The sequence below is a fragment of the Vipera ursinii genome (assembly GCF_947247035.1).
Source record: "Vipera ursinii genome assembly, chromosome: 5".
NCBI lineage: Eukaryota > Metazoa > Chordata > Lepidosauria > Squamata > Viperidae > Vipera > Vipera ursinii.
In genome coordinates, this window is record NC_139518.1 from 99,487,224 (window position 1) to 99,511,710 (window position 24,487).

General features: G+C 45.4%; 1 protein-coding gene across 1 annotated transcript in view; it reads left to right on the forward strand.

The window, feature by feature from the left end:
* Positions 1–1,360: 1,360 nt before the first annotated feature.
* Positions 1,361–24,487, forward strand: part of KCNMA1 (potassium calcium-activated channel subfamily M alpha 1) — a 423,981-nt gene continuing 400,854 nt past the window's right edge. The window contains exon 1 of the mRNA XM_083363343.1: positions 1,361–1,942. Within this exon, the coding sequence (XP_083219469.1) occupies positions 1,610–1,942 (333 nt within the window). The 5' untranslated portion in view covers positions 1,361–1,609. The remainder of the gene's footprint in view (positions 1,943–24,487) is intronic.

Consider the following 24,487-nt stretch of genomic DNA (forward strand, 5'->3'; position numbering starts at 1 on the left):
AGAGAAAGAAGAGGGAGAGGGGAGGAGGAAGAAGAGGAGAAAGGGGGAGGGGGAGGAGGAAGAAGAGGAGGAAGAAGAGGGGGAGCAGCAGCCGGAGGAAAGAGAAGCAGGCACAGCCGAGCGCTAAAAAGCCCTGCCGCTTCTCCCCCCCTTCCCGGGCTCTGTCCGGATCCCCGGGCTGGCCGCTCCGATGCCAGGCGAGGCGCAGCGCGAGCCACAGATCCGCGCGCATAGACCGAGGCCAGGCTTGAGTGACAGCCCGTGCGTCACGCCGTCCGCCAACCGGCAGACCCGCGCCGGGTCCTGAGCCCTCCCCCTGCCTGCTCTGCTGCCCCCGCCACCCCCCCCCATCACACACACGACCCGCCGCTCCCCGCAGCTTTAGCCGGCCGGGCGCGCAACCCGCCGCCGCCCTCGCTTCTCCCGCCTCCTCCGCCCAGAGCACGGCCGGCCTTCCTCCTCCTCCTCCTCCTCCTGCCGCCGCCGGGGCCACCTGCGCAAGCGGCGCGTGCGGCCGACGGCCCCTGCCGCTCGCAGCCTCAGCGCGGCCGGCGAGCGACGAGGCAGCCGAAGCGAGGCGAGCGCGGCGCCGGATCCCCCTGGAGGCGGCGGGGAGTTGCCCGCCTGGCCGGCTGACCAGAAGAGGCGGCGGGCGCGCTTCCCTCGGACGGGAGCGGGAGAGGCAGCACGGCCCGGCGGGGCCACCTGCGCAAGCGGCGCCTGCGGCCGACGGAGCCTCCCGCCCTCAGCCCCGCACGGGCAGCCCGGCCGGAGCTGGGTAGCGGCGGCGGCGGCGCGTCCGTCTCCTCACCCTCCTCCTCACCCGCCGCCTCCGCCGCCTCCCTGAGGGGGAAAAGAATAACAACAGTAACAATAAGGCGGGCGAAGCGGACGCCGCCATCCTCGCCCACTGACTGACGAGAGTCCGCCTTTTTCTTTCTCTTTTTTTTTTTTTTGGCTACGGGGGGGTGTCGAATATACGGGATATATTGCTGGGGGGGCGCGCTTTGGGGGCCCCTCCCCGTTTCCCTCGGGTGGGAGGGGCCGGCTGGCGGGGAGGGGGGCGAAGGAGAGGCAGCGACGCCTCGGCGGCGGCGACGGCAATAGCGGCGGCGGCGGCCGCCTGAGGCGAAGCGGCGGAGAGCGACGTCCTCGCCCGCTGACCGACTCGCCTCCCCTGGACTGACTGACTGACTGACTGACGAAGAGAGCGGCAGCGGCGGCGGCGGCGGGAGAATATTCGCCCTTTCGGCCCCTCCCGGCTTCCCAGCCGAGGCAGGAGCGTCTCCCCGGCGGCGAGCGAAGCGCCCGCCGGTCCATCCTCGCCCGCGGACTGGCCTGACTGACTGACTCTGACTGACTGGGCGGGCGTGTGGGGGGAAGGGGGAGCCGATATGCGGGCCGGCTGAGGCGGGCGCGCTTCCTTGGCCCCTCCCCGTTTCTCTCGGGCGGGGGCAGGCGAGGCAGGACGCCTCGGCGGCGGCGGCGGCTGCCCTGGGCTGAGCGGCACCATGGCCGGGGACGGGCTGCGGGGCAGGGGACGGCGGCGGCGGCGGCAGCAGCAGCAGCGGCGGCACCAGCGGCTTCTTCCCCCTGCCCGCTGCTAGCCATGGCCAATGGCAGCGGCGGCGGCGGCGGCGGCTCCAGCAGCTACTACGCGGGCGGCGGCGGCAGCCTTAGGATGAGCAGCCCGGCCGGCGGCGGCGGCGGCGGCGGCGGCAGCAGCCTGAACGCGGCTTCGTCCTCGGCGCCCGCCCGCGCCTCCAACGCGCTCATCATCCCGCTCACCATGGACGTGCCCTGCGACAGCGGGCAGCGCATGTGGTGGGCCTTCCTGGCCTCCTCCATGGTCACCTTCTTCGGGGGCCTCTTCATCATCCTGCTCTGGAGGACCCTGAAGTACCTGTGGACCGTCTGCTGCCACTGCGGCGCCAAGGAGAAGGTAAGGGCCCGGCGGGCCACCCCCGACCCCGTCCCAGCCGCCTCGCCTCGCCTCCCTGAGGTCCGCGGCTCTCGGCCCGAGCGAGGACCTGGCGAGCACGCAAAAAGTGAAACTCCCACCTTAAAACCGAAGGGACACGCGGGTGGGGGGAAAGGGGGGCAGGGGGGATCCGTTACTACTCGATCAAGCACCTCCCAAATATTTGACCACCGATCGGAGTTGCTAAGGGACTTAGTTATTAAGTTACTAAGGGACTTTTTGTTATTATTACTATTATATTACAATTACTATTACTACTACTACTATTTATTATTATTATCATTATCATTATTATTATTATTATTATTATCATTATTATTATTATTATTATTATTATTATTATTATTATTATTACAACATTACCATCATCATCATTATTATATCTTCATCATCATCATCATTATTATTATATCATCATCATCATCATCATCATTATATCATCATCATCGTTATCATCATCATTATTATTATTTAGTTTGTCCCCATCGCATTTCATGGCATTCAAGCTGAAGCATCTTGGAGAGAGTTCATTTCCAGAGCCAGGAATCTATTCTACTTAAAATAATAATGTAATGTTGATCCTTCAAAAGGGAAAGAAAAGCATAAATAAATAAATGTTACTGTAGGTCGTTGTTTTTTTTTTAAAAAAAATAATCGTGTTTTTTTTTTGCTTGCTTGTTTGTTTTACATCACAATGGCTTTAAACCTTTTTAATTGCGACATGCTATCGGGGGGGGGGGGGGGGGGGGAAAGTAAGAGAAAAGTTTTAGAAGGAAAGGCCAGGTGTGTTGGTTCCCCCAGCCAGCTCTTCAGCCTCCTTGACAAACCATTGAGAATAACCAATCAGAGTTACTAAGGGATTTCTACCCATTAATTAAACCAACCGATTCGCTTACATTTTTCTGTAACGTTTCATGAAAAACAGAAAAATAGTAAGAGTTTAAGCATCTTGGAAATAGTTCACTTTCGGAGCCACAAATCAAAAGGGAAACGAAGGCATGTTACTGCTAATTGTGTTTTTTTTTATTTTTTTAAATCACAATTTCTATAAACCTTTTAATTGCAACATGCTATCCTGGAAAGTAGGCAGAAGAGGTGGCTTGGTTCCCTGGACAGTGCGGCAGTTCCCTTCGCAAACTATTGGTGAATAACCAGAGATACGAACTTGGACTCCTTATACATTCTGCTCTTCGTGCCTTTCTATTTTCTTTGGGGTGTCTTCCTGGGGGATTCTCTCCCCTCTTTTCAGGCAGAGTACAGCCCTGTGAGATAGGTTGGGGTGAGTGCCTCGTAATTCTGCCCTTGCCGCTGGAGAAGGATGGGGCAGGATTTGAAAGGGGCTTCACCAAAGGGCAAGGCTGAGGCTGTTTCCCTTTTGCAGACCGGTGAGAAATTTGGGAGGTGTGACACAGGTCCCTTGAGTTCAGCTTGGAAGGAAAGACGGGTGGAGGGGGCAGTTGCGTAGCCGATCCTGAACACGCTAATATTTGGTCAGAAATAAGCTGGACCGAGTGGTAGGCTCGGGTCATCTCCACGTATATTTGGGCGTTGATTGTTTGAAGGAGTCAACATGCCCTATCATCCAAAGTCAAAATCCTACTGAGTTCTGTGGGGTTTTGTGGGGTTTACAATTACAGCCTTAGTCCCCAATAAAATCCGCTGGGCTGAGACAAAGTTTTCTTCTTGCTGATCATTTTTTCAGCTTCCCTTCCCCCCCAAAAAAAATTGCTGTGGTTCATCTCTTTCTCCCTTCCATCAGATGCTGTTCTTTAACCAGAAAAGTTTAAGCGTTCTTTGGCACCGTATTAAGGAACCAATTTGTCTGCCTGAATTAAGCTGACTGTAGGTGAGTCCCTGAAAAGAGCCTGACTTACAACCATCTGTTCAATCACTCTCTTCCTTTCCTTGTTTGTTGCTGCCAATTTAAGGACACCGAGATCTTGAAAAGCCAGATTCCAAGGGAAGTTGTGTAAAATGGCAGTTGTGTAAGGACATACGTGGAGGTTTCCTTGGAATGAAATGTTGCGGGGGAGGAATAAATACAGGATTGGGAGCGAATCTTCTGTCTTGTCCAACAGTGCCTTCCCCATCTGCTGAAAACCCACAAACAGAAAGAAACACGGCTTCTAATAAATAACAAGACTCCCCAGTTATTATTATTATTATTATTATTATTATTATTATTATTATTATTATTATTATTATTTTGCTTTTAGCATGCCAAATCTTTCTCATCCATGTATGGGTTCAGTTGTCTGGCAAAGTTTAAAATTTTGACTTGTCCGTGTCAAGTTTTACTTGATTTAGCCATAGCCTGCAACAGGTGAAAGAATGACAAACTAATAATAAAATAAACAAATAATCTCAGTAGCACCCCATTCTCCAGTCAGTACAGACTCCAAATAAGGGTTTCCTAGTAGTTCAGTTTAGACCGCCATAAAATTAAAAGGGTTGAATATAATCTGGAAGGAAAAGAAGTAAGTGCAAATGTTACCATTTGCAACAGTTTCTATGGTGTGTGTGAAAGAGATACTTGAAAGATACAACAGAAAAAAAACAACAACAATCCCAGCTAGTATTTCAAACGTGGACTGGGATTTTTCTCTCATAATATTTGGGTGTCCTTCAGGTGTAAAATTCAGCTTGGTTCACTTTTCTCGGAAATGGCGAATTCTTCAACTGATGAATTTCCTCTGCCTCATTCTGATCCATTTCCTTTTTCATTCCAAAGAAGAATGAAAACCTTGTTCTGGTTGATCAAGACTTCTGATTTGAAGCATTTGGACAGATCTCTCTTTCCTGCCTGGAATCGGCCCTAGCTGAGACTTTTGACAGTGGAAAGTTGTCAAAAGTCTTGGGAAACCAAGCAACGTTGAGGTTCACAAAAGTGTTGCGTCTAGAAGTCTTGTTCAGAGGCATATTGAAAAGGGACAGGGAAATGAATGTTCTGCCGAAGTTTCTCTTTTTGTTTCAAATGATACCTATATTGAAAAAGGATGCCAACCTTGATGAATGGCAGAAGGGTATTAATAAATTTATCTGGTCGGGGAAAAAACCAAGAGTTAAATTTAAGATTCTGCAAGATGCTAGGGAAAGAGGGGGACTCAAGGCGCCTAACTTGAAATTGTATGATGATGCGGTTGCCTTGACGTGGGTTAGCGATTGGCTTAACTTAACTAATAAAAGAATACTTCACCTTGAGGGTTGGGATTTGGTATATGGATGGCATGCATATTTGCTTTATGACAAAAAGGTGGACAGGGCTTTTAAATCCCATATTCTTAGAAAAGTGACAGGGGAAAGAGAAAAGGACATAGATCACTGGGGAGGCCAACATTTTGAGCTTTTCACGCCTCTTCTACATTTCATCCACTCGATCTATAACCTCCACCTGGAATTGTAGGCTCCTGAAAATACTTCCTGGGCAGAATTAACACGAGGTGGCCTTCCAATAGAAGCCCCATGGAAACCAACTGGAAGGGCGTTGAGGACTTCATTGGGATTTAGAACTTGAGCATGCTCATTGACTGACTTAGATTTTGAAGATGCGGACTCTTCACATACTTAATTTATAAGCCTTGTCACCACTTGAAATACTGTACGATTCTTTCTTTCTTTCTTTCTTTCTTTCTTTCTTTCTTTCTTTCTTTCTTTCTTTCTTTCTTTCTCTCTTTCTCTTTCTTTCTTTCTTTCTTTCTTTCTTTCTTTCTTTCTTTCTTTCTTTCTTTCTTTCTTTCTTTCTTTCTTTCTTTCTTTCTTTCTTTCTATTTTAAAAAGGAACCAGAAGAGTTAGGGAAGGATCAGGAAAATGCAGCTGGAATGATGAGGGGATTTGAAGTCATTCGAACTAGAAAAGGCCTGGGGCTCTTTAATTTTGAGAGAACAATTGAAAGAGGATATAATTGGAGGTATTTCTCGACTTATGACCACAATGGAAAGCCCAATATTTCTGTTGTTAAGTGAGACATTTGTTAAGTCAGTCTTGCCCCATTTTGCAGCCTTTCTTGCCTCAATTGTTTAAGTGGAGCGCTGAAGGTGTTCAGTTAGTAATCTGGTTGTAAAGTGAATCTGGCCTCCCCGTTGACTTTGATTGTCGGGAAGTCGCCAAAGGGGAGTACTGCAACTGTCATAAATATGAGCCAAAAGCCAAGCATCTGAATCTTGATCACCTGTCCATGGGGATGCTGCAACGGTCGCAAGAGTGAAAAATGGTCCTAAGTCAACTTTTTCAGGGCCGTTGTAACTTTGAACACTCGCTAAGTGAGCTGGTAAGTCGAGGACTTGCCTGTAATGTTTATAAAATCATGTGTGGTATGGGAAAAATGGTTACGGATCAAGTTTTTCTGAGGACTAGGATCCGATGACGCTGGCTAGAGGGAGTTTAAAAGTTGTGTGGGGGAGAAAGGAAGTGCTTATTTATGTGGCACGTAAGTAACTACGGCATTCGTTACAAGGTGCACCACTGGACGTTACCTTGGATAGCTTACTACTGGGATTAAATATGTCCACGTAAACCAGCCCTTTCTAGAGTTCTTAGCGTTGAGAATCATTGCTAGCACTTGGTTCGAGTCCCCGGGCCCCTAGATGGCAGCTGTTGGTAAAAAGTGGTGGGACAAGGTCTGTCGCCTTCTCTTGCCTTTGAGTAGTCCAGAAACCTCTAGTTGGCCATTGTGAGAAACAAAGTATTGGACTAATAAAGAGCCATCCATACACTGTGGTTCACTTACTGCTGATCTGGACAGTTGTGCTTATGAAGACACAAAGTCAAAACAGAACAGAACAGAATAGGAAAGAATAAGAATGGAATGGAATAGAATAGAATGGGATAGAACAGAACAGAATAGAATAGAATAGAATAGAATAGAATAGAATAGAATAGAATAGAATAGAATAGAATAGAATAGAATAGAACAATAGAATGTAGAATGGGATAGAAAAGAATAGAATAGAATAGAATAGAATAGAATAGAATAGAATAGAATAGAATAGAACAATAGAATGTAGAATGGGATAGAAAAGAATAGAATAGAATAGAATAGAATAGAATAGAATAGAATAGAATAGAATAGAATAGAATAGAATAAATATTATAGAATAAAAATATTATAGAATAGAATAGAATAGAATAGAATAGAATAGAATAGAATAGAATAGAATAGAATATGGAATGGAATGGAATGGAATGGAACAGAATAGAATAGAAAATTAGAATAGAATAGAACAGAACAGAATAGAATAGAATAAATATTATAGAATAAATATTATAGAATAGAATAGAATAGAATAGAAAATTAGAATAGAATAGAATAGAATAGAATAGAAAATTAGAATACAATAGAACAGAACAGAACAGAATAGAATAGAATAGAGGATTGAAGAATGGAATAGAATAGAATAGAATAGAATAACAGAACAGAACAGAACAGAATAGAATAGAATAGAATAGAATAGAATAGAATAGAATAGAATGTGGAATGGAATGGATTGGGTCCTGAATTCTGGCATCTATTTTACTTAGAGAGCAAGTGTGCACGCATAAGATCTCTGCTTGAGGTGTGGAATGAACTGTTTGTTCGTGACTGCTTGTTAAGGATTAACCTGGATGTACCACTGCGGCTAAGGAGAACAATTCCTCCTATGCTTTTCTGTAGGTGGGGTGGAGTGCGGTGAAAGGGACTTGAGAACCCAATGTTCACTAACCTCCATTTCAGTCCTGGAACATGTTGGTTTTAATCAAAATACAAGAGATCAGAAAGAAACACTGTAAGAAGAATTATGGGTGTTCCAGGAAGAGAAACAGCTCAGCCCTTCTGGGGAGTCCTTAGGTTTTAACAGGACTCCTTTTATATTCTCTTCTTCGCATCTAACCTGATGAAACGTGCTGAAGAAGTTCAGCTGGGCCTTACGCAGAAATCGCTTCTTTGTTCATTTTGGATTCTCAAGGAGGACCGTGGATGTGGCTGGCAATTTCCTCTCCCCTGAATGCTCCTGACTTGTTTAACAGCGCTACTCTACAAGTCTGCGGTCTGTCGGTTGTCATTGCGTGGCGCAGATGTGTCCACATTAGGAAGGGTAGAATTGTGGCTGACGAGCTGCCATTCGGCCTTGCAGTCTTAGAAACAAGAGTGCTGAATGCTCCGTTTATTTTTTTTTTATTTGCAAGAATGCTCTTCTGGCAAAGCAAAACCAGGCGTTAAGGCGTGTGGCACCTTGATGGGCAACCGAGGACTCTTCAAAATAGGCTGGATATTTTCTCTTTGCCTTTTTACATTTTCTAGATTGTGAATGGAAGACCAGATCTGTCCCAGCTATTCCTGGCACACAGATACACATAGAACACACACCAGCCTTTTAAGTATATATGGTTGCTAGGCTGCTGTCAAGATATGACATTCAGCTATTGGATCCCTTGCATCCCGGGAGATATGCCATCACCTAGCTTATAATGTGGATTTTTTTTTTTTAAAAAAAAATTGGAAGTAAAAGGGAAAGATGATAGAAACAACACAGCAGTGAAATGTTATCCCCCAAATAATGAGATCTATGAAGAAATAACGGTAAGCCACGTTGAAATAACTGGGCATCGTTTCATTTCAGCTATACAGATTGCATTTCTGTATTTATTCCCATTCTCATTTTAGGGTGGATAGCTGAGGCCAAAATTAACACTGCATGCTTCTAGAGGCATTTAAAAGCAACATTTCCCTTTGGGAAACTGGAAAGATAGCCAGCATAAATTGTGAAGAATTCTTCCCAGGGGAATCCTTATTAAGTTCATGTTTTTTTCCCTCTTCACCAACAATAATACAAGGTGGTTGGGGTGATGTGCCAATCAAAGGGAGACTCTTAAGGTGAGCTATACCAGGGGTCCCCAACCTCTGGTCCATGGACCAGTACTGGGCTGTGGCATGCCAGCAACTGGTCCACACGGACAAGCAAAGTCCCAGTCTGCAAGATGCAGACAGCACACAAAACCATGCATGGAAAAACAACTCTCCACAGAACCGGTCCCTGGTGCCCAAAAGGTTGGGGACCTCTGATCTATAACTCCCATATTGTGGGAGAAGGACTGGCAGAACCTGGGAGTGGAGTCAAAAGAGGGATCAGCCTAGAATCCCTACATAGTCACGAACGAACTACATCCAACTTCCCTCGAGTGCTATTGACCTTTATCTAGCAACTCTCAGCAAGTACCCGACTATTAGTTGAGAGGATTCCTACGCATAGACTTTTAGCAACACATCAGATTACTTGAACCTTTGCCGGTGGACCTGGTCTTTTGTGACCGACACATATACAGCTAAAACTCAGTTCCTGTGACAAAATGGCGTGTGTCTTTTCATATGTTTACATTCAGGCCAGGCTGGGCATGCTATAGTAATCCTGAACTGACTTAACCGGTAGGAAGTCTGAGAACAGACAGGGAGAAGCGAGATCAGATATAATCCTGCCAGATGGAGCTGTGGTTCATTCATATCTCTGTGGCCTTTCTGAGAACAATGTTCCTGATAGACCCAGTTATCTTGGATTTGGTCTGTGATGCAGGGCTCCTGCTGACCCAGCAGATGGAAGTTCTGGTTTGAGGGACCCTCACCACATGCCTGTAACCACACTACAGCAGTTTGCCTATGGACTAGGAAGCCATTGAAAACAATCACCCAGGCTGTGATCATCACAAGGTGTGATTGGTGCAATGCATTCCCCATAGGGCTGCCTTTGAAGTAGACTCAGAAGCTCTAATTCAGGGGGTCCCCAATCTGTGGGCTGTGGCCCATTACCAGGACATGGCCTCCTGGCCACTAGACCATGGGACAGGCTGGCCAGTGCACGCACACACATGCACGTACTCACTCCCACTCGTGCTAGCACCGCCGCTACGAAAAGGGGGTGCTGCACGGTGAAAATGGGACACCACGTGGTGAAGATGGGGCTCCGTGCGGTGAAAATGGGATGGAGCTAGCACCCACGCAGCAAAAACGGGGCGGTGCTAGCGAATGTCATCTGGGCGCTAGCACCGCCCCATTTGCATCATGCGTGCCCACGGTCTTGTTTGTGTACGTGCGCCCACACACGTAAGATGCTTCCCCCTCCCTTTTCCTCTGGTCCACCAACTGAGAAAGGTTGGAGACCTCCACTCTAATTGGTCCAGAATATACTGACCAAGCTGTTGGCTGGTGAAACTGGTTAATGAAAATTTACTGTGATCTTGAGATCCGGCTGGCAATAGAGTGGTGTCACCCTCAATTGAGAGGGTGGTTAATATTCATAAAGCCCTCTGGCCATGAGGAGCTACCTCGCAAAGGTGGAACTCCACTCACTAGGACACCTTTCTCTGGAGGATTGTTTGACCCTGTTATTGTTGTTGTTAGTTGCGAAGTCGTGTCCGGCCCATCGCGACCCCATGGACAATGTTTCTCCAGGCCTTCTTGTCCTCTACCATCTTCTAGAGTCCATTTAAGCTCATGCCTACTGCTTCAGTAACTCCATCCAGCCACCTCATTCTCTGTCGTCCCCTTCTTCTATTGCCCTCAATCTTTCCCAGCATGAGGCTCTTCTCCAGTGAGTCCTTCCTTCTCATTAGGTGGCCAAAGTATTTGAGTTTTAGCTTCAGGATCTGGCCTTCTAAAGAGCAGTCAGGGTCGATCTCCTCTAGGACTGACCGGTTTGATCGCCTTGCAGTCCAAGGGACTCACAGGAGTCTTCTCCAGCACCAGAGTTCAAAGGCCTCAATTCATGCTGACAGACCCCCAAAAAACTCATTGGTGAGCCTTTGTCCCTTAGTAACATGGCAGGAAGCCACTGAGCTTATTATTGATTGTTACGTTTGCATTATTATGTTTGAGGTGTATCTCCCAGGGTCTACAAAGATTGGAGCGGTCTATAAAAAGGTAGAAACAACCAAATTATCTATCTATCTATCTATCTATCTATCTATCTATCTATCTATCTATCTATCTATCTATCTATCTATCTCAAAGATTTCAATTTTGCTATGACTGTTTCTGGAGTGTGTCATAAATTATCTCTGAATAAATGTGAAGTGAAACATCCTGCCTATTGCATAATAAAGAACACAGATTTCATTTGATCAGTGTTGTAATATGTTAATGAATTTGTTGGAGAAAACGTTCTGATCCAGAGAGTTGTGTAGAACAGGAATTCCTGCTAGATATTTCCCAGATAGGATAAATGAAAACCGTATTCACACTAGTTGGCTACGTTCCTAAGATGAATGTACCAGATTTGTGCACCAAAATCGTAGTGCTGATAACGGTGCTCAATTCAGGGATAACCTTGGTTGACCAGCCTGTTTTGGTAGCCTGCAACGTTGGCTAAACTCAGCAAGCTTGGCTTAGTTTATACTTCAGCGAAGCCCAATTCATTCGGTAACTCAGTTATATGCATTGTATAGATGTTATTTACTTTTTTTTTTGGTTTGCTTTCAACACAACACGGACAGCAATTAAAGTGACCCCTTGGCTGGCTAGTTGCTTAACCATCATAGATCTGTTGTCACTGAACTGAGCCTTATTAATTTCTTTAATTTTTTTCTGCTGCTGAGCCATGCTAGTTTCTGACCTAGGACAAAATTGCTTAACATGTTTGATAGACTATTTTTTTTTTATTTATTTTATTTTTATTTTTATTCCATTTATATCCCGCCCTTCTCCGAAGACTCAGGGCGGCTTACAAGCTTAGCAGTAGCCTTCATTCTATGTATATGCCTGTTTATTAGGGCTTTCACACACACCCCAAGCGGCATTATTACAAAGTCAGCTTAATTGCCCCCAACAATCTGGGTCCTCAGTTTACCTACCTGGGAAGGATGGAAGGCTGAGTCAACCTTGAGCCTGGTGGGACTCGAACCTGCACTAATTGCAGGCAGCTGGTGTTACTTAAGGAGGCATTAGCCTAGTGCGCCACCAAGGCTCCTTTTTCCCCCTCTCCTTTCTTCTTCCTCATGGTCCCATCCGCTCTTTTTTTCTTGCTCTGATGTCATGAAAGAAGAAGAAGAAAGAGGGAGGGAGGGAGGGAGAAAATGGTTAATTTCCAGGAATGAATGGCACAAGGGGCAAATGACTAGATTCACAGGGTCTCATTCCCTGCAGTATGTGGGAGGGATAGCAAGCCGGCAACAAAGCACATCAGCTGATGTGCCTTGCCTTCAGCTCTTAACTTCTGCATGAAGGCTCTTCAGAGGAATGATGTTATGCAAACAGATTAAGCTCTAAGGCCAGGCAGGAAGAGACTATAATATGGAAGATGGGGTATTTATTTATTAAGAACACTCACAATGACTCCAGGCGATTTGCAGAAATAAAATCCCAACACAGAGCCCAGTAAACTGCCACTCTGCTGATGACAACACTCACACCAAGCATTTGATGGGCTCCATATATCTTTGGGGTTCCCAGGGCCGTTGTCAAAACCACGTATTCAGGGCACTGTGAAAGAGTGTCAACGTAGGGACTAGTCTTATTACCGCAGGGATAATGCTTCACAGGGAGGGGGGCCCTCTGGAGAAGACCCCTTTTCTTGATCCCACCAGAGGGACCTCTTTAAAGGGGGGGACCCATAACCTACTCTGCCTCCCCACCCTGATGGGTTGGGTAGATATAACTGGGAAAAGACGGTGCTTCAAATATTGTGGGAGAAGTGTTGGCAGAGCCTGGGAGTGGAGTCAAAAGAGGGTTCAGCCTGGAATCCCTAAACAGCTACCAGCGAACTAAGTCCAATCTCCCTTGAATTCCCTTGACCCTTATCTAACTCCAAGCAGGGACTAACTTAAGAATATTCCTGCGCATAGGCATTGAATGCAATACATCAGTTGAATTTGACCTTCCTGTTCAGACTTGATCTTTGTGACTGACAAATATCCTTATGGAAGGATGGGATGGACCGTATTATATACCTTTTTCTGTAACAGATTAGTTTAACTTTCTTCCTTTCCCTCCATCAACCCTGCAAGTTTGGCAACATACATACATACATACATACTTACATATGCAGCAAAGAAATCGCACCCATATAACCGCATAGATTAAGCTAAAATTAAGTTATTTCCTCGTTCCATATTCCTGTTTCTTACAAGACCCACTTTTAGCTCTTTGGGGGCAGGGGTAAAGCATGAAATCCTTGGCTAAGCGTTTTGGTTTTCTAAGGATATAGTGATGCAGGCAGAAATGTCATCTTCCTATCCCACTAGCAGTAAGCAGCACAAAGATGCAATGACGACCAATTTTAAAGGACTTACATGTTTGTTTATGATCCTGTTGTTGTCCTCCATTGTATTTTGATCCACTCAACAACAGTCCTGTGAAGGAGGATTGGCTGAGAGAAGGAATGGTCCAAAGACCATCCCTCCATCTTCCATGCCTCAGAAAGGACTAGAACCCATGGCCTTCTAGCCCTGCCCCATAGCCACTACACCAAATTGGCCCTTAATGTGGCAATGTTGTCTTCATTTCAACCCAACCCATTACCAACATGTCGTAGACTTGTATTTAGGGGCTGTAGTGTTAATATAAGATGCCTTGTAAGTGATATTGGGATGGCTGATTTCTGAACTCTTCATAGCTCTGTGGGCATGTGCTTTCCCGAGTGGACTTGGTCACAGCTCTCTATAGCCGTTAGAGACCAGATCCTTGGCTTCCACAGATTCATCCACAGGATGAGAAAGTGTTGGCTAGGCACGACATACGTTCTTTTTTTATAAGATTGTGGTGTACTTCTGAAAACACATAAGACTTTTTCAACTTCTGCCTTGAATGAAGCAGGATCCAATCTGGGTTGGTCACCAGGACCAGAGGCTTTGTCTTCTGAGCTTTTGGACTCCTTCTGGAGCCCAACTTCAGGGAATTTCCCTCTAGCCATTACAGAGAAGTTCCGGGAATGTCCAACTTCTCTCTGGCAGTTAATTATGGACCAAGTTCACACAGGTTTTGGAGCGTGGCTTGACCGTTTGAATTTTGTCCTCCAACCGCTTCCTTTTTCTCTCCTGTTTTTCTTTGACAAGGGTCCTAATAGGATTCTCCAGGTGGGTGACTGGTTCTTCTTCAAGTTGGGATAGGCAATGCCCTTTGTGCATATTGGTGGCTGTTTTATACTTGCCCAATGGCAGTCCTTTTTTAAGACCTCTGACGTACATTTGCTGAATGCTTCTGCCGTGCGTCTGCCCATCTCTGAGTTGACTGGTGGTGGCTATCGTAGGCTGCATGGAATGACCCCTTCTTGAGTGCATCGGTGTAGGAAGCGTAGCTGTTCGTAAGTGGAGGCCTCGCGTGCTGTGAAGGATTCCCAATGTCCAACTATTTAAAGCACTAGCCGCCCATGTGTCTCACGAATGAAGGTGAATATATGTGTCCCAGGATCACCTTGCAGGACTCAATCTGGGTCTTCTGAACTTTTGGACTTGTGCTGGAGCCCGTCCTTAGGGAACTTCTCTCTAGCGGTCTCTTGAATGAGCGCTTGAATGAGCGGTTAAAAAACAAATACTGCTCTGCAATAATTGGAGTCAACTTCTGTCAGCTGCTTATCGCTGGTTCTGTCCCGTTGTGCGTGCACTACAGATTTTCTTCAGCTTTTACAGACCAGAGGACCTTGTGGTCCTGTTTTGTATGAGGTTTAACATTCACTAGTGGCGGCAGGGCCATTCTGCATACTTTAGGGGCCGATTTTTGACGCTGAAAGTTACCGTTTCATGTCACCACTTACTGATTTGGGATGAATGAGAATCGGTGTGAAACTGACAGTACGTTTCCTTGTTTCCTTGTAGATTGGGGCTCTTAATTTGGAGGGCAAAGATGTCAGGAGACCTGTAAACTCGGGCGGAGGAAAAATTAGGTTATTTTCCCAGTTTGTTTGATGCACTTAAATACATTTTTTTTTCCTGAGAAGGGATCTGTTGGTTTTATCAGATTCTCAAAGGAGCCTGTGGCCCAGTGCTGCAGACCAAGAAACAACTGGCAGGCACAGTCAAGGTTAAAATCAATGATGCTGGCCATTTACCGACAATTGACAGTTTCCTGCCACACCGCAGAGAGTGGGATAAGCTGGAGAGAGCTCCTGGAATGACTCACACCACACTACTTCTGTTAGCTGTGCTGTATTTTGATGTGGGTTTAATAAGCCTCCAAGAAGAACGCTACAGACACGCATGCTTTAGCAAACGTCTGTAGCTCTCTTTCAGAAAAGGGCTAGACTCGTACGCAGAAGCAGCCTGAGGGATGAATGTCTTGTCTCAGACATTGGGAAAAGTAGCTACAACATCCCAGGGATCCACTCCCAAGTTGCCTGAGCCTGCTTTACCACCAATTAAGGAATTCTGGGAGTTGGAAGTTCACCAGCCTTTTGAGTTTCCGGGTTATCGGAGACCCCTGCATTAAAGCCCACAATTGGTGGCTGATTTTCCTTCCTGGATTGCTAGCTTGGTTATCCAGGCAGAATCAAAGTCAGTTGTCAGAACCACGCCAGTCATACGTATGGCTTACTTTTCTGCTGATTTGAGAAATGTATTTTAAGATAGCCACGAAGAAGGGCCTGGAGATATTTGCAGATGCAGAGATGCACAGACATTCTCTAGTTGGCATAAGGAGGTGCCCAGAGTCGCTCCTTATTCTTGGCAGAAGTTAGTGATTGCTAGTTTCTGATGCCACGCTGAAGTGTTTTCCTAGGAAGAGAAAAACAAGACAGCTGCATTTTTCCTGCAAATGAAAGGCAGTTTCTTGGAGACCACAGGTTAACCGATTAGCACCAGAGGGAAGGCATGGGACACAAATGAGAATCCTGCATTAGAAGATGCTGTGATGCTAAACCCAAATTAACCACCATCCCAGATCAATTCAGGGCCACCACAGGCAAATAAACAGTATTCGACGCTCACAATGTTCTGGTTGATGCTTCTTCTTCTGTTGACCTAAATTGGGGTGGGGTTGGGGTGGGGGGAAAGAAGAGATTGGATAGTCATTTGTCCAAATGGTATGGGGGTCTCCTGCTTGAGCTGTAGGTTAGACTAGATGACCTCCAAGACCTTCCGACTCTATTATTCTGTTGCTCTCCTATTCTGAAAATGCAAGTTTGACATAAAGAAGTGTTATCAAATGATAATGCCCAATAAAGTCAAACAGAGGTTCAAAGGCAGCGGGTTAATTAAACTACTTGGCTCTAGAGACAAATCCATGAGGAAAAATTGCAGCGGGAATGTGTTCTGCCTCAGTCTACCAAGTAAATACATTGGAATCAGCTATGTGGTCCAAGATTGATCTGGATGGCATCTCAGAAGACTTTGAATTAGGCTGATATGGCCTTTGATGTTCCTTTCTTTGGACCAGAATGAATTTTGTTTATATTATTTATATTATTCACCAGATATCAGGCAGGCAGTAGATGAATGTATTTTAGTGTATGTTAAAATACCCACTTCATTCTTTGCATCAAGTTTTAAGTGGCATTCTTGTAATTTGATTATAATTGCTGGATATACATTTCTTGCTATCTTTTTGCCTGTTTCTATTTCCATATTTGAGTTTAAGGGTTTTTTTGGGTTTTTTTTTTAGGGAATGCCATTCTTGGATTCTTTTGGCTGAACTGTTTATAGTGTTGAACACATCTTAGGAAAGTAACACAAATGCTTTTGTTTGCATTTTTAAATTGTTTTTTTGCACGCGCCCTAGAGTTGCAGTGGAGTTGGGTGGCCTTAAAAACCAATTAGTCAACCAGCTTCACTCAGTTATATGATTTCCGTAGAGTAGCTGACCCTAATAATTAACTCAAACATCTGAAGAGTAGAGCTGGGCAAATTGTGTTTATTCGATTTATATTCTGCAATTCTTTTCTGGCGAGCACTTAACAAAAATTAAAAAGAAAATCGTAATAAATCACCACAAAATAATTACTAATGGTATTTTTTCCTTTTATTCTCTGCATGATGTACACTTCTAGGAGGCTGCTTGGTCAAGTCCCTGCAGTCTCCTTGGCAACTTCCAGGCGTGAAAGTCCAGGTCCAAACATGAACATCCTATTAAACCAATTTATTGCTATAAAGTCTGTGCCTAGGAATCTTCTCAACTAATGGTTAGCATCTGCTTGACAGGAGTCAACAGAATTGAAAGAAAGTTGTTCACTTGTGACTATGTAAGGATTCTAGGCTGATACCTCTTTTAACTCTGCCCCCGTCCTTCTCCTACAGCAAGGGTTTTTTTTTCTTTTCCCCAGAGGTGGTTTGCCATTGCCTTCTTTCAAGGGCTGAGAGAACGTGACGGTCTTTGTGCCCAAGGCAAAACTAGAACTCACGGTCTTCTGGGTTTCTTGCCTGATGCTTTAACCACAACTTCAAGCTGGCTTTAAAAGCACTTACGAATGGATGATTAATCAGAACTGTTCACTCGGCTAGTCATGCAGCTCTTCCTTAAAGTGGGATTCAGAGTTTTGCAGATTTTTCTTTATGTCACCATCCGTAAAAAGAAAATAAATTTGCTTTTATCCACGAGAGGAGAAAGACAGCTGGAAATTCAGAAGGGGAGAGAGGTTAAAAAATCACTCCTATTCAGAGTCTTACAGCAATTTGTCTCCTGGGGCTCCAGAGTGGCTGAAGATCAGACTGCCCTGAGATTAAGCTGACATGTCCCACGTTTGCTAAACACAAGAGTTTACACCAATTGCAGCTGCTTGGTTGAAAACAGATGTTTTGAGGAGTCAGCCGGATTTTACCTTTGATCTAAATTACAGATATAGGCTGAAATATTCCCAGCCCAGAAATGCACAGCCACTTCAGAAGAGTAAGCTAACCTGCTTATTTAGTGGTAACTTTCAGTAAAAGATCTGAATATTTTTAGGACACGTTTCCAGGATAATTAGGAGCCGCTTCCCAGGGGCAGAACTAAATGAGAAAAAAAGTTAGTCTATGACGATATCCCATTAAAGGGACTTATGTGGAAAACTGCTTGCATGGGCAAAGCAGGAAAAAATGGGCAACAGAATAAAGCAAAAGAATAATAATAAAAAACCCGCATATGTATATAAGAGAAGCTCCATGTATGTAAATGTGTCAGGAAGTATAGAAGTTAAAGCAACAGTCTAGAAAGTGGAGGCTGTAAGGTCTAGAGCAGGGGTAGGCAACCTCGGCTCTTTTATGACTTGTGGACTTCAACTCCCAGAATTCCTGAATCAGCTGATTCAGGAATTCTGGGAGTTGAGGTCCACGAGTCATTAAAGAGCCGAGGTTGCCTACCCCTGGTCTAGAGCAAGGGTGGGGAACCTTGGCTCTGTTATGACTCGTGGACTTCAACTCCCAGAATTCCTGAGCCAGCCATGCTGGGAATTCTGGGAGTTGAAGTCCATGACTCATAAAAGAGCCAAGGTTCCTCGCCCCGTGTCGGATTGATTGGACCAAGACCCAAGTGATGGTACCAAAGGATCTTAGTATCCACCCTGCCGACACAACTCCTTTAACTGCTATACAATACTGTCTACTTCCCTTGTACCGTTTGGCTGTGCTTGCGTCGAATTGTAGATTTTGCTGGCTCAGGAATTCTGGGAGTTGAAGTCCACAAGTCATAAAAGAGCCAAGGTTCCCCAACCCTGGTCGAGACTTAGTAGGAAGCCAGTGTCCTTGGGCCAGTCATTCTCTCTCGGCCCTAGGAAATAGGCAATGGCAAACCACTTAGCATAGAATAGAAATAACAGAGTTGGAAGGGACCTTGTAGGTCATCTAGTCCAACCCACTGCTGAAGCAGGAGACCCTCTACCATACCTATGCATTTGTGGGTCGAAAGCACAAACCTCCAGCTCATTGGTGCCGCATGCGTGTGTTTCGAGTGGCTCTTTTTCTGTAGCCTGGCGTAGATGCCAAGGATTGCTTCTGCTAGGAAAACAAATCGCATATTAGCTCACCTGCGTTGCTGATGTGGTATTTCCCTGGCATTTCCTCTGCAGCGGTACATTCACACTTTGGAGATGTCGCTGGGCTTTGAGGTTTTTCAGCCCCAGGATTTATGAATGAATCATTCCATTGATCTCCTGTTAAGTAGGGAAAGCTGAATAGACAGATCCGAAGGTCTTGCGCCGGGCGGGTGGGGCTCAGGCTGTGATGAATGGGAGATTCTCTTGGCGGGGGATTTGATGGCCTTTTGGACGGGCAAAATGTTTCTAAGGCCGAGTCGCTCGCTCGAGTTGAACAGCAATTGTTTTCCCTTGCGCTGTAATCCGATAATTGTCCTCCGATCTTTCAAGCGAGCGGGCGGCTCTGAGCAGCTGGTTGACGAGGAATGGAAGCAGCTGCATTTGTGCTTCTGTCTGCTGTCCGTTGCAATTCTTGGGTAGTCCTCGGCTTACGGTCACAGCTCAGCCCAGAATTTTATGTTGCTTGAAGCGAGAAAGGGGTTAGCTGAGTTTTGTCCCATTTTATGACTCTTCTCGCCACGTTTGTTAAGCGAAACACTGCAGTTGTTGAATTGGCTTGGCTTCCCCCGTGACTTTGCTTGCAAAAGGGGATCGCGTGGCAACTTTGGGACATGGCAACGGTTGTAAGTATGAACCAGTTGCCCAGCGTCCGAATTTTCATCTCGTGACCACAGGGATGCTGCAACGGCCGTAAGTGTGAAAAACGGCCGTAGGCCACTCTCTTCAGTGCCCTTGTAAGTTTGAACGGTCACTTAAACGATCGGTTGTAAGTCGAGAACCACCTGTACAATTCCCAGCCTGGCTGTTCCTTTTCCCTTCCTCCTGACTCGAGGAGAATGAAGTTGGCCGACAGTTTCTTCATTAAATCGCATCCAGGAAAGAACATCTGAATTATAACCATGGTTCATGTTTGATTCTTCTTACTGCTGTTGAAGGATTATCTAGTTGTTAAGAGAGGTGAGAAAGGGGTTTTTTTGGTGGGGGGGGGTTGTTACCTGAAGCAAAAACCACATCTTTGCAAGAAGAGATCAGAACCCTTAAAGCAGCGTCCCCCCCAACCTTTGGGGCACTAGGGACGGTTCCATGGAGAGAGGTTTTTCCCATGGACCGAGGGGGCGGGTGGGTCTGGTTTCGTATGCTGCCTGCATCCCACAGAGAGGGCTTTGCTAGTTTGCACGGACCGGTTTCTGCCGTGCTGTGGACCGGGGGATTGGTTGTTGTTGTTAGCTGCGAAGTCGTGTCCGACCCATCACAACCCCATGGACAACGTTCCTCCAGGCCTTCCTGTCCTCTACCATCTTCTGGAGTCCATTTAGGCTCACACCTCCTGCTTCAGTGACTCCATCCAGCCACCTCATTCTCTGTCGTCCCCTTCTTCTCTTGCCCTCAATCTTTCCCAGCATTAGGCTCTTCTCCAGCGAGTCCTTCCTTCTCCTTAGGTGGCCAAAGTATTTGAGTTTCAACTTCAGGATCTGGCCTTCTAAAGAGCAGTCAGGGTTGATCTCCTCTAGGACTGACCGGTTGGATCGCCTTGCAGTCCAAGGGACTCGCAGGAGTCTTCTCCAGCACCAGAGTTCAAAGGCCTCCATTCTTTGGCGCTCAGCCTTTCTTATGGTCCAGCTTTCACTGCCATACATTGCAACTGGGAAGACCATAGCCTTGACTATACGCACTTTTGTTGACAGGGTGATGTCTCTGCTTTTTAGTGTGCTGTCTAGATTTGCCATGGCTTTCCTCCCGAGGAGCAAGCGTCTTTTAATTTCTTGGCTACAGTCCCCATCTGCAGTGATCTTGGAGCCCAGGAAAATAAAATCTGTCAGTACCTCCATTTCTTCCCCATGGGGGATTGGTTACCCCTGTTCTAATGTTTATATATTTAAATGCATTGCTGAATGTAGATTAAATCAGTGCTATTAACTATTTACGGGACTCTGTTCTCTTTCATTGGGAAATAATGGATGATGTGTGTCTAGAGACGTATATAAAGCAGGTTGTATCCATCTATGCTTCCAAACTTTAATTAAAGTTTGCAATTGTGGCAAATATCTGTAGCTGGGGCCTCGGGTGCCTGCATCCCACAAATGGGCCTTCGTTGGTTTGCGTGGACCAGATTCTGCCATGCCACTTCCTGGTGCTGGTCCATGGACCGGGGTGGGGGGGTGGGGGAGGAGGTTTGGGGACCCCTGCCCTAAAGGAAGGAGTTCATTTTGGAAACTCTTGATTATCAACCTGCTTAGCAAGAAAAAGAAAAGGGTGAAAGGTAATTATTCAGGCAATTAGGTCAATTTGACAAAGCAGAGAAGGCCACGAAGTCAGGCTGCATTTTGCAAGAGGAAGCAATGGCAAAGCTGAATGACATATTAGAGAAAAACCTGTTTGACGCGAAAAGGGATAAATATCCCAAAAATGCAGCACAGTGCAGTTTCTGCAGGTATTATGTACAGTTCTGAAGAAGGACATGGCTGCTTTAATAAGTCAGAGACGGATGCTCTGTTTGCACTCACACAGATTTCTGTTGCAATCCATAACTTGATTTGGGCATGGTTTTGCTTACTATAATGTGTGAACCCAGCCTTTTAACCCATAGTTAACATTATATTAAAATTATAAAATTACATTTTAGAACAAATGGTGACCTCAGTCCCTTTCTCAGAGTTGATGCCTTTAAATTCCAAAGGAAACAGGAAACAAAATAAATTTTGCATGACTTACTGTTCTTTGCCAGAACAAGGATAATTTAAACAAGCATCTGGCAGTTAATTTGAACATGTACAAATAATGAATCATAATAATTTATTTATTTATTTATTTTAATTCCATTTATATCCCGCCCTTCTACTGGGTATTAATTGAGTGACAGTAGTTGATAGTGTTTTGCAGATTGTGTGAAAGTTTTTGAAGCTATGAAACAAACATTGAGATCTTTCCATTGCTGTTAAATTCCTGCTTAATTCCTGTTCAACAGGAAAACATTTCAACAGGAGAAAACTTCTATAGCTTGGTGCAAAACCTTCAACTGTGCAATTAAAGTCTGTTGCCTGGCTGTCAAGGACACAAAAATAGATTAGTGGAGAAGGTGATGTCCTATTTTAATACAGAAGAAAGAGAAAATTAAAAACTGGGGTTTTTGCATCATTAGAAGTTTTGATGACGACCTTTCTTGCCACAGTTGTTAAATGGATCACTGCAGTTGTTCAGTTAGTGACACGGTTGTTCAGTGAATCTGGCTTCCCCATTGATCTTTGCTGGTCAGAAGATTGCAAGAAGGGATCACATGATCCCGGGACACCACAGCCATCATACATATGAGTCAGTTGCCAAGCGTATTCCCACAACTCTTACTCATCTGGATTATGGCATCCTGCAGTGAACAAGTTAGATTTTAGAAGTCTGACTTGGAGAGCAAACATTAGAAAACTGAAGAGTAAGCTGGCGTTAAGAGTTCAAGGCTGATCAGCTAAGATTTTGGTTAGCCAAGCTATTCTTAGCTTGTCTGAGCTTCCTCCAGCTCTCCTTGCGAGAACGCAGCATTGTGTTCTTAAAAGGAAAATCTTTTTTGGTGTCGGCTTAGCTCTCTTGTCCGCAGCCAAGAAACGCAAGCAGCAGGAGGAGCAGATTTGAGTCTGCAGCCGTTCATCAAAACGAGTAATTTGTTAAGACGCATCTTTTACGCGGGGCTTTGGGTCCAGGCGAGATGCTTTTGGCATAGATGGATGAGAGAGAACAGGTGTGGCATGGAGAGCCAAAGTAAACATTGAATCTGTTGGTTTTCCTTAAATGTACTTTTGTGACAGATGGTGGATCGCTTTTGTTAGGGGGTGTCTGAGCCACGTCCATAAAAGCAAACAAGGTTGCTTGCACAGAGTCTCCGAAGACATTTGGCCCTGCTGTTGATATTCTCCTAAAGTTTGTACTTAACCAAAGGAAAAATAGCTGAGGATGAAAAGATACCCCTGGCTTTCCCCCTCCCCCCCCCTTGGCAGTCAAGAATCACCCTTTCTCTTTGGCATAAAGTTGGAGCAAGATATGGATGTGAACACATGGTAATTTTAGGGTCCATGTCTGCAGTTTTACGTGTTGCATAAGGAAACCTGATCATGTAGCAACGAGGGATTAGGGTAGCGAAGCAGATGCTGAGTTAGGGCTTCTAGCATGGATAAAAGGCACAGAGAATCTAGGCCAACCATCCTCTGTCTGCATTGCCCTCAAAGTAGAAAAACGGCATTTGAGACCATGTATTTTAGTATTGGCTCTTGTTGGCGTAAGCCGCTGGGAAGCTCAAGCAGGTGACTTACGACAAATGTGAAACCCACATCCACTGTGCCTTCCCAACAGCTTAGAAGAAATACCTAGCTAGGTCAGGTGAAATCTTAGTTTAATATTGCCCCCAACAATCTGGGTCCTCATTTTACCGGCTTCAGAAGGATGGAAAGCTGAGTCAACCTTGAGCCGGTCAGGATCGAACTGCTGGCAGTGGGCGGAATTAGCCTGCAATACTGGATTCCAACCAGTGCGCCACCACCGTTCTTAAATATTTCTTATAAAGAACTTTTTTTTTTTTGCCTTAATCTGGAGGTGTTTAGCGTCCTTGTCCAGAAGAGATAAGTGTTCACTGATCAGTCAACGGATTGCATCAGTAACCTTATTTTGCAATCATTGCATCATGAATAAAGTATTATGTCTGAATGCACAGACACAACTCTGGTGGATTATGGAGTTGTTTTATGCCAATGTCATTTCAAGCGGCCCATTCGGAGCCTCGCTAGACTTTCCTCTGAGGGATTTTCCAGGGTTTATCTGTTGAAATAGCTGTTACAACATCTGCATGCGCACAAATTATGCTAACTGAATTAAGGACCCCAGGGAGATTTACTGCTCCTTTTCAGGTTTGTAATGCAAGCAAGGTAAGCATGATGTAGAGCAGAGAATTAGCTGGGATGCAGTGCTGGAAAGAGGATGTTGATTTTAATGTAATCAGAAGAGGATTAGAACTTGAATGTCTCAAACACATCCATTGTGTACCTTTCACAACCCTCTCTTGCTCCCTTCCGTCGTCGGCACGTTGACTTCGGCTTTAGCTCTTCGCTTCCATCCCCTCTTCAGTTCCCGAGCTAATTCCACACAATGACAGCTTACTCTTTGAACTGAACATTTTTGCTCCACAAACACAATGAGTTGGAGACAATAAGGCTGTGTTTCTGCTCCCAAAGAAATGACTCAGGCTGAAAAGAAATTAAATTATTATTCTTTTATCGCTGATGCAAATGGTACACGCAAGAGATCATTGCATTAAGCGAAGCCATAATCCAGCCTGCAAATGTACTTGGCATAAATGGCCATCATTCCCTAGAGAGCATAATCAGGGGGTGATTGGGGGCCTGATCCCTCTAAAACAGAGGTTATGATAGCTGGTTGGGGAAAGACAGCCTAACTGTCCTTTCAGCCCCAGATTCATTGACGCCTGTCAATGTTCTGAAACTTCTTCACGATCATCTGAAGAATTTCCCGTATGTGAAATTATTCCTATGCATTGTTTCTAGCCAAATAAGCTTCCTCTTTCTGGGATTATTTCACCCAAACCACAGCCCTGGATCTGTTGCTAATGTT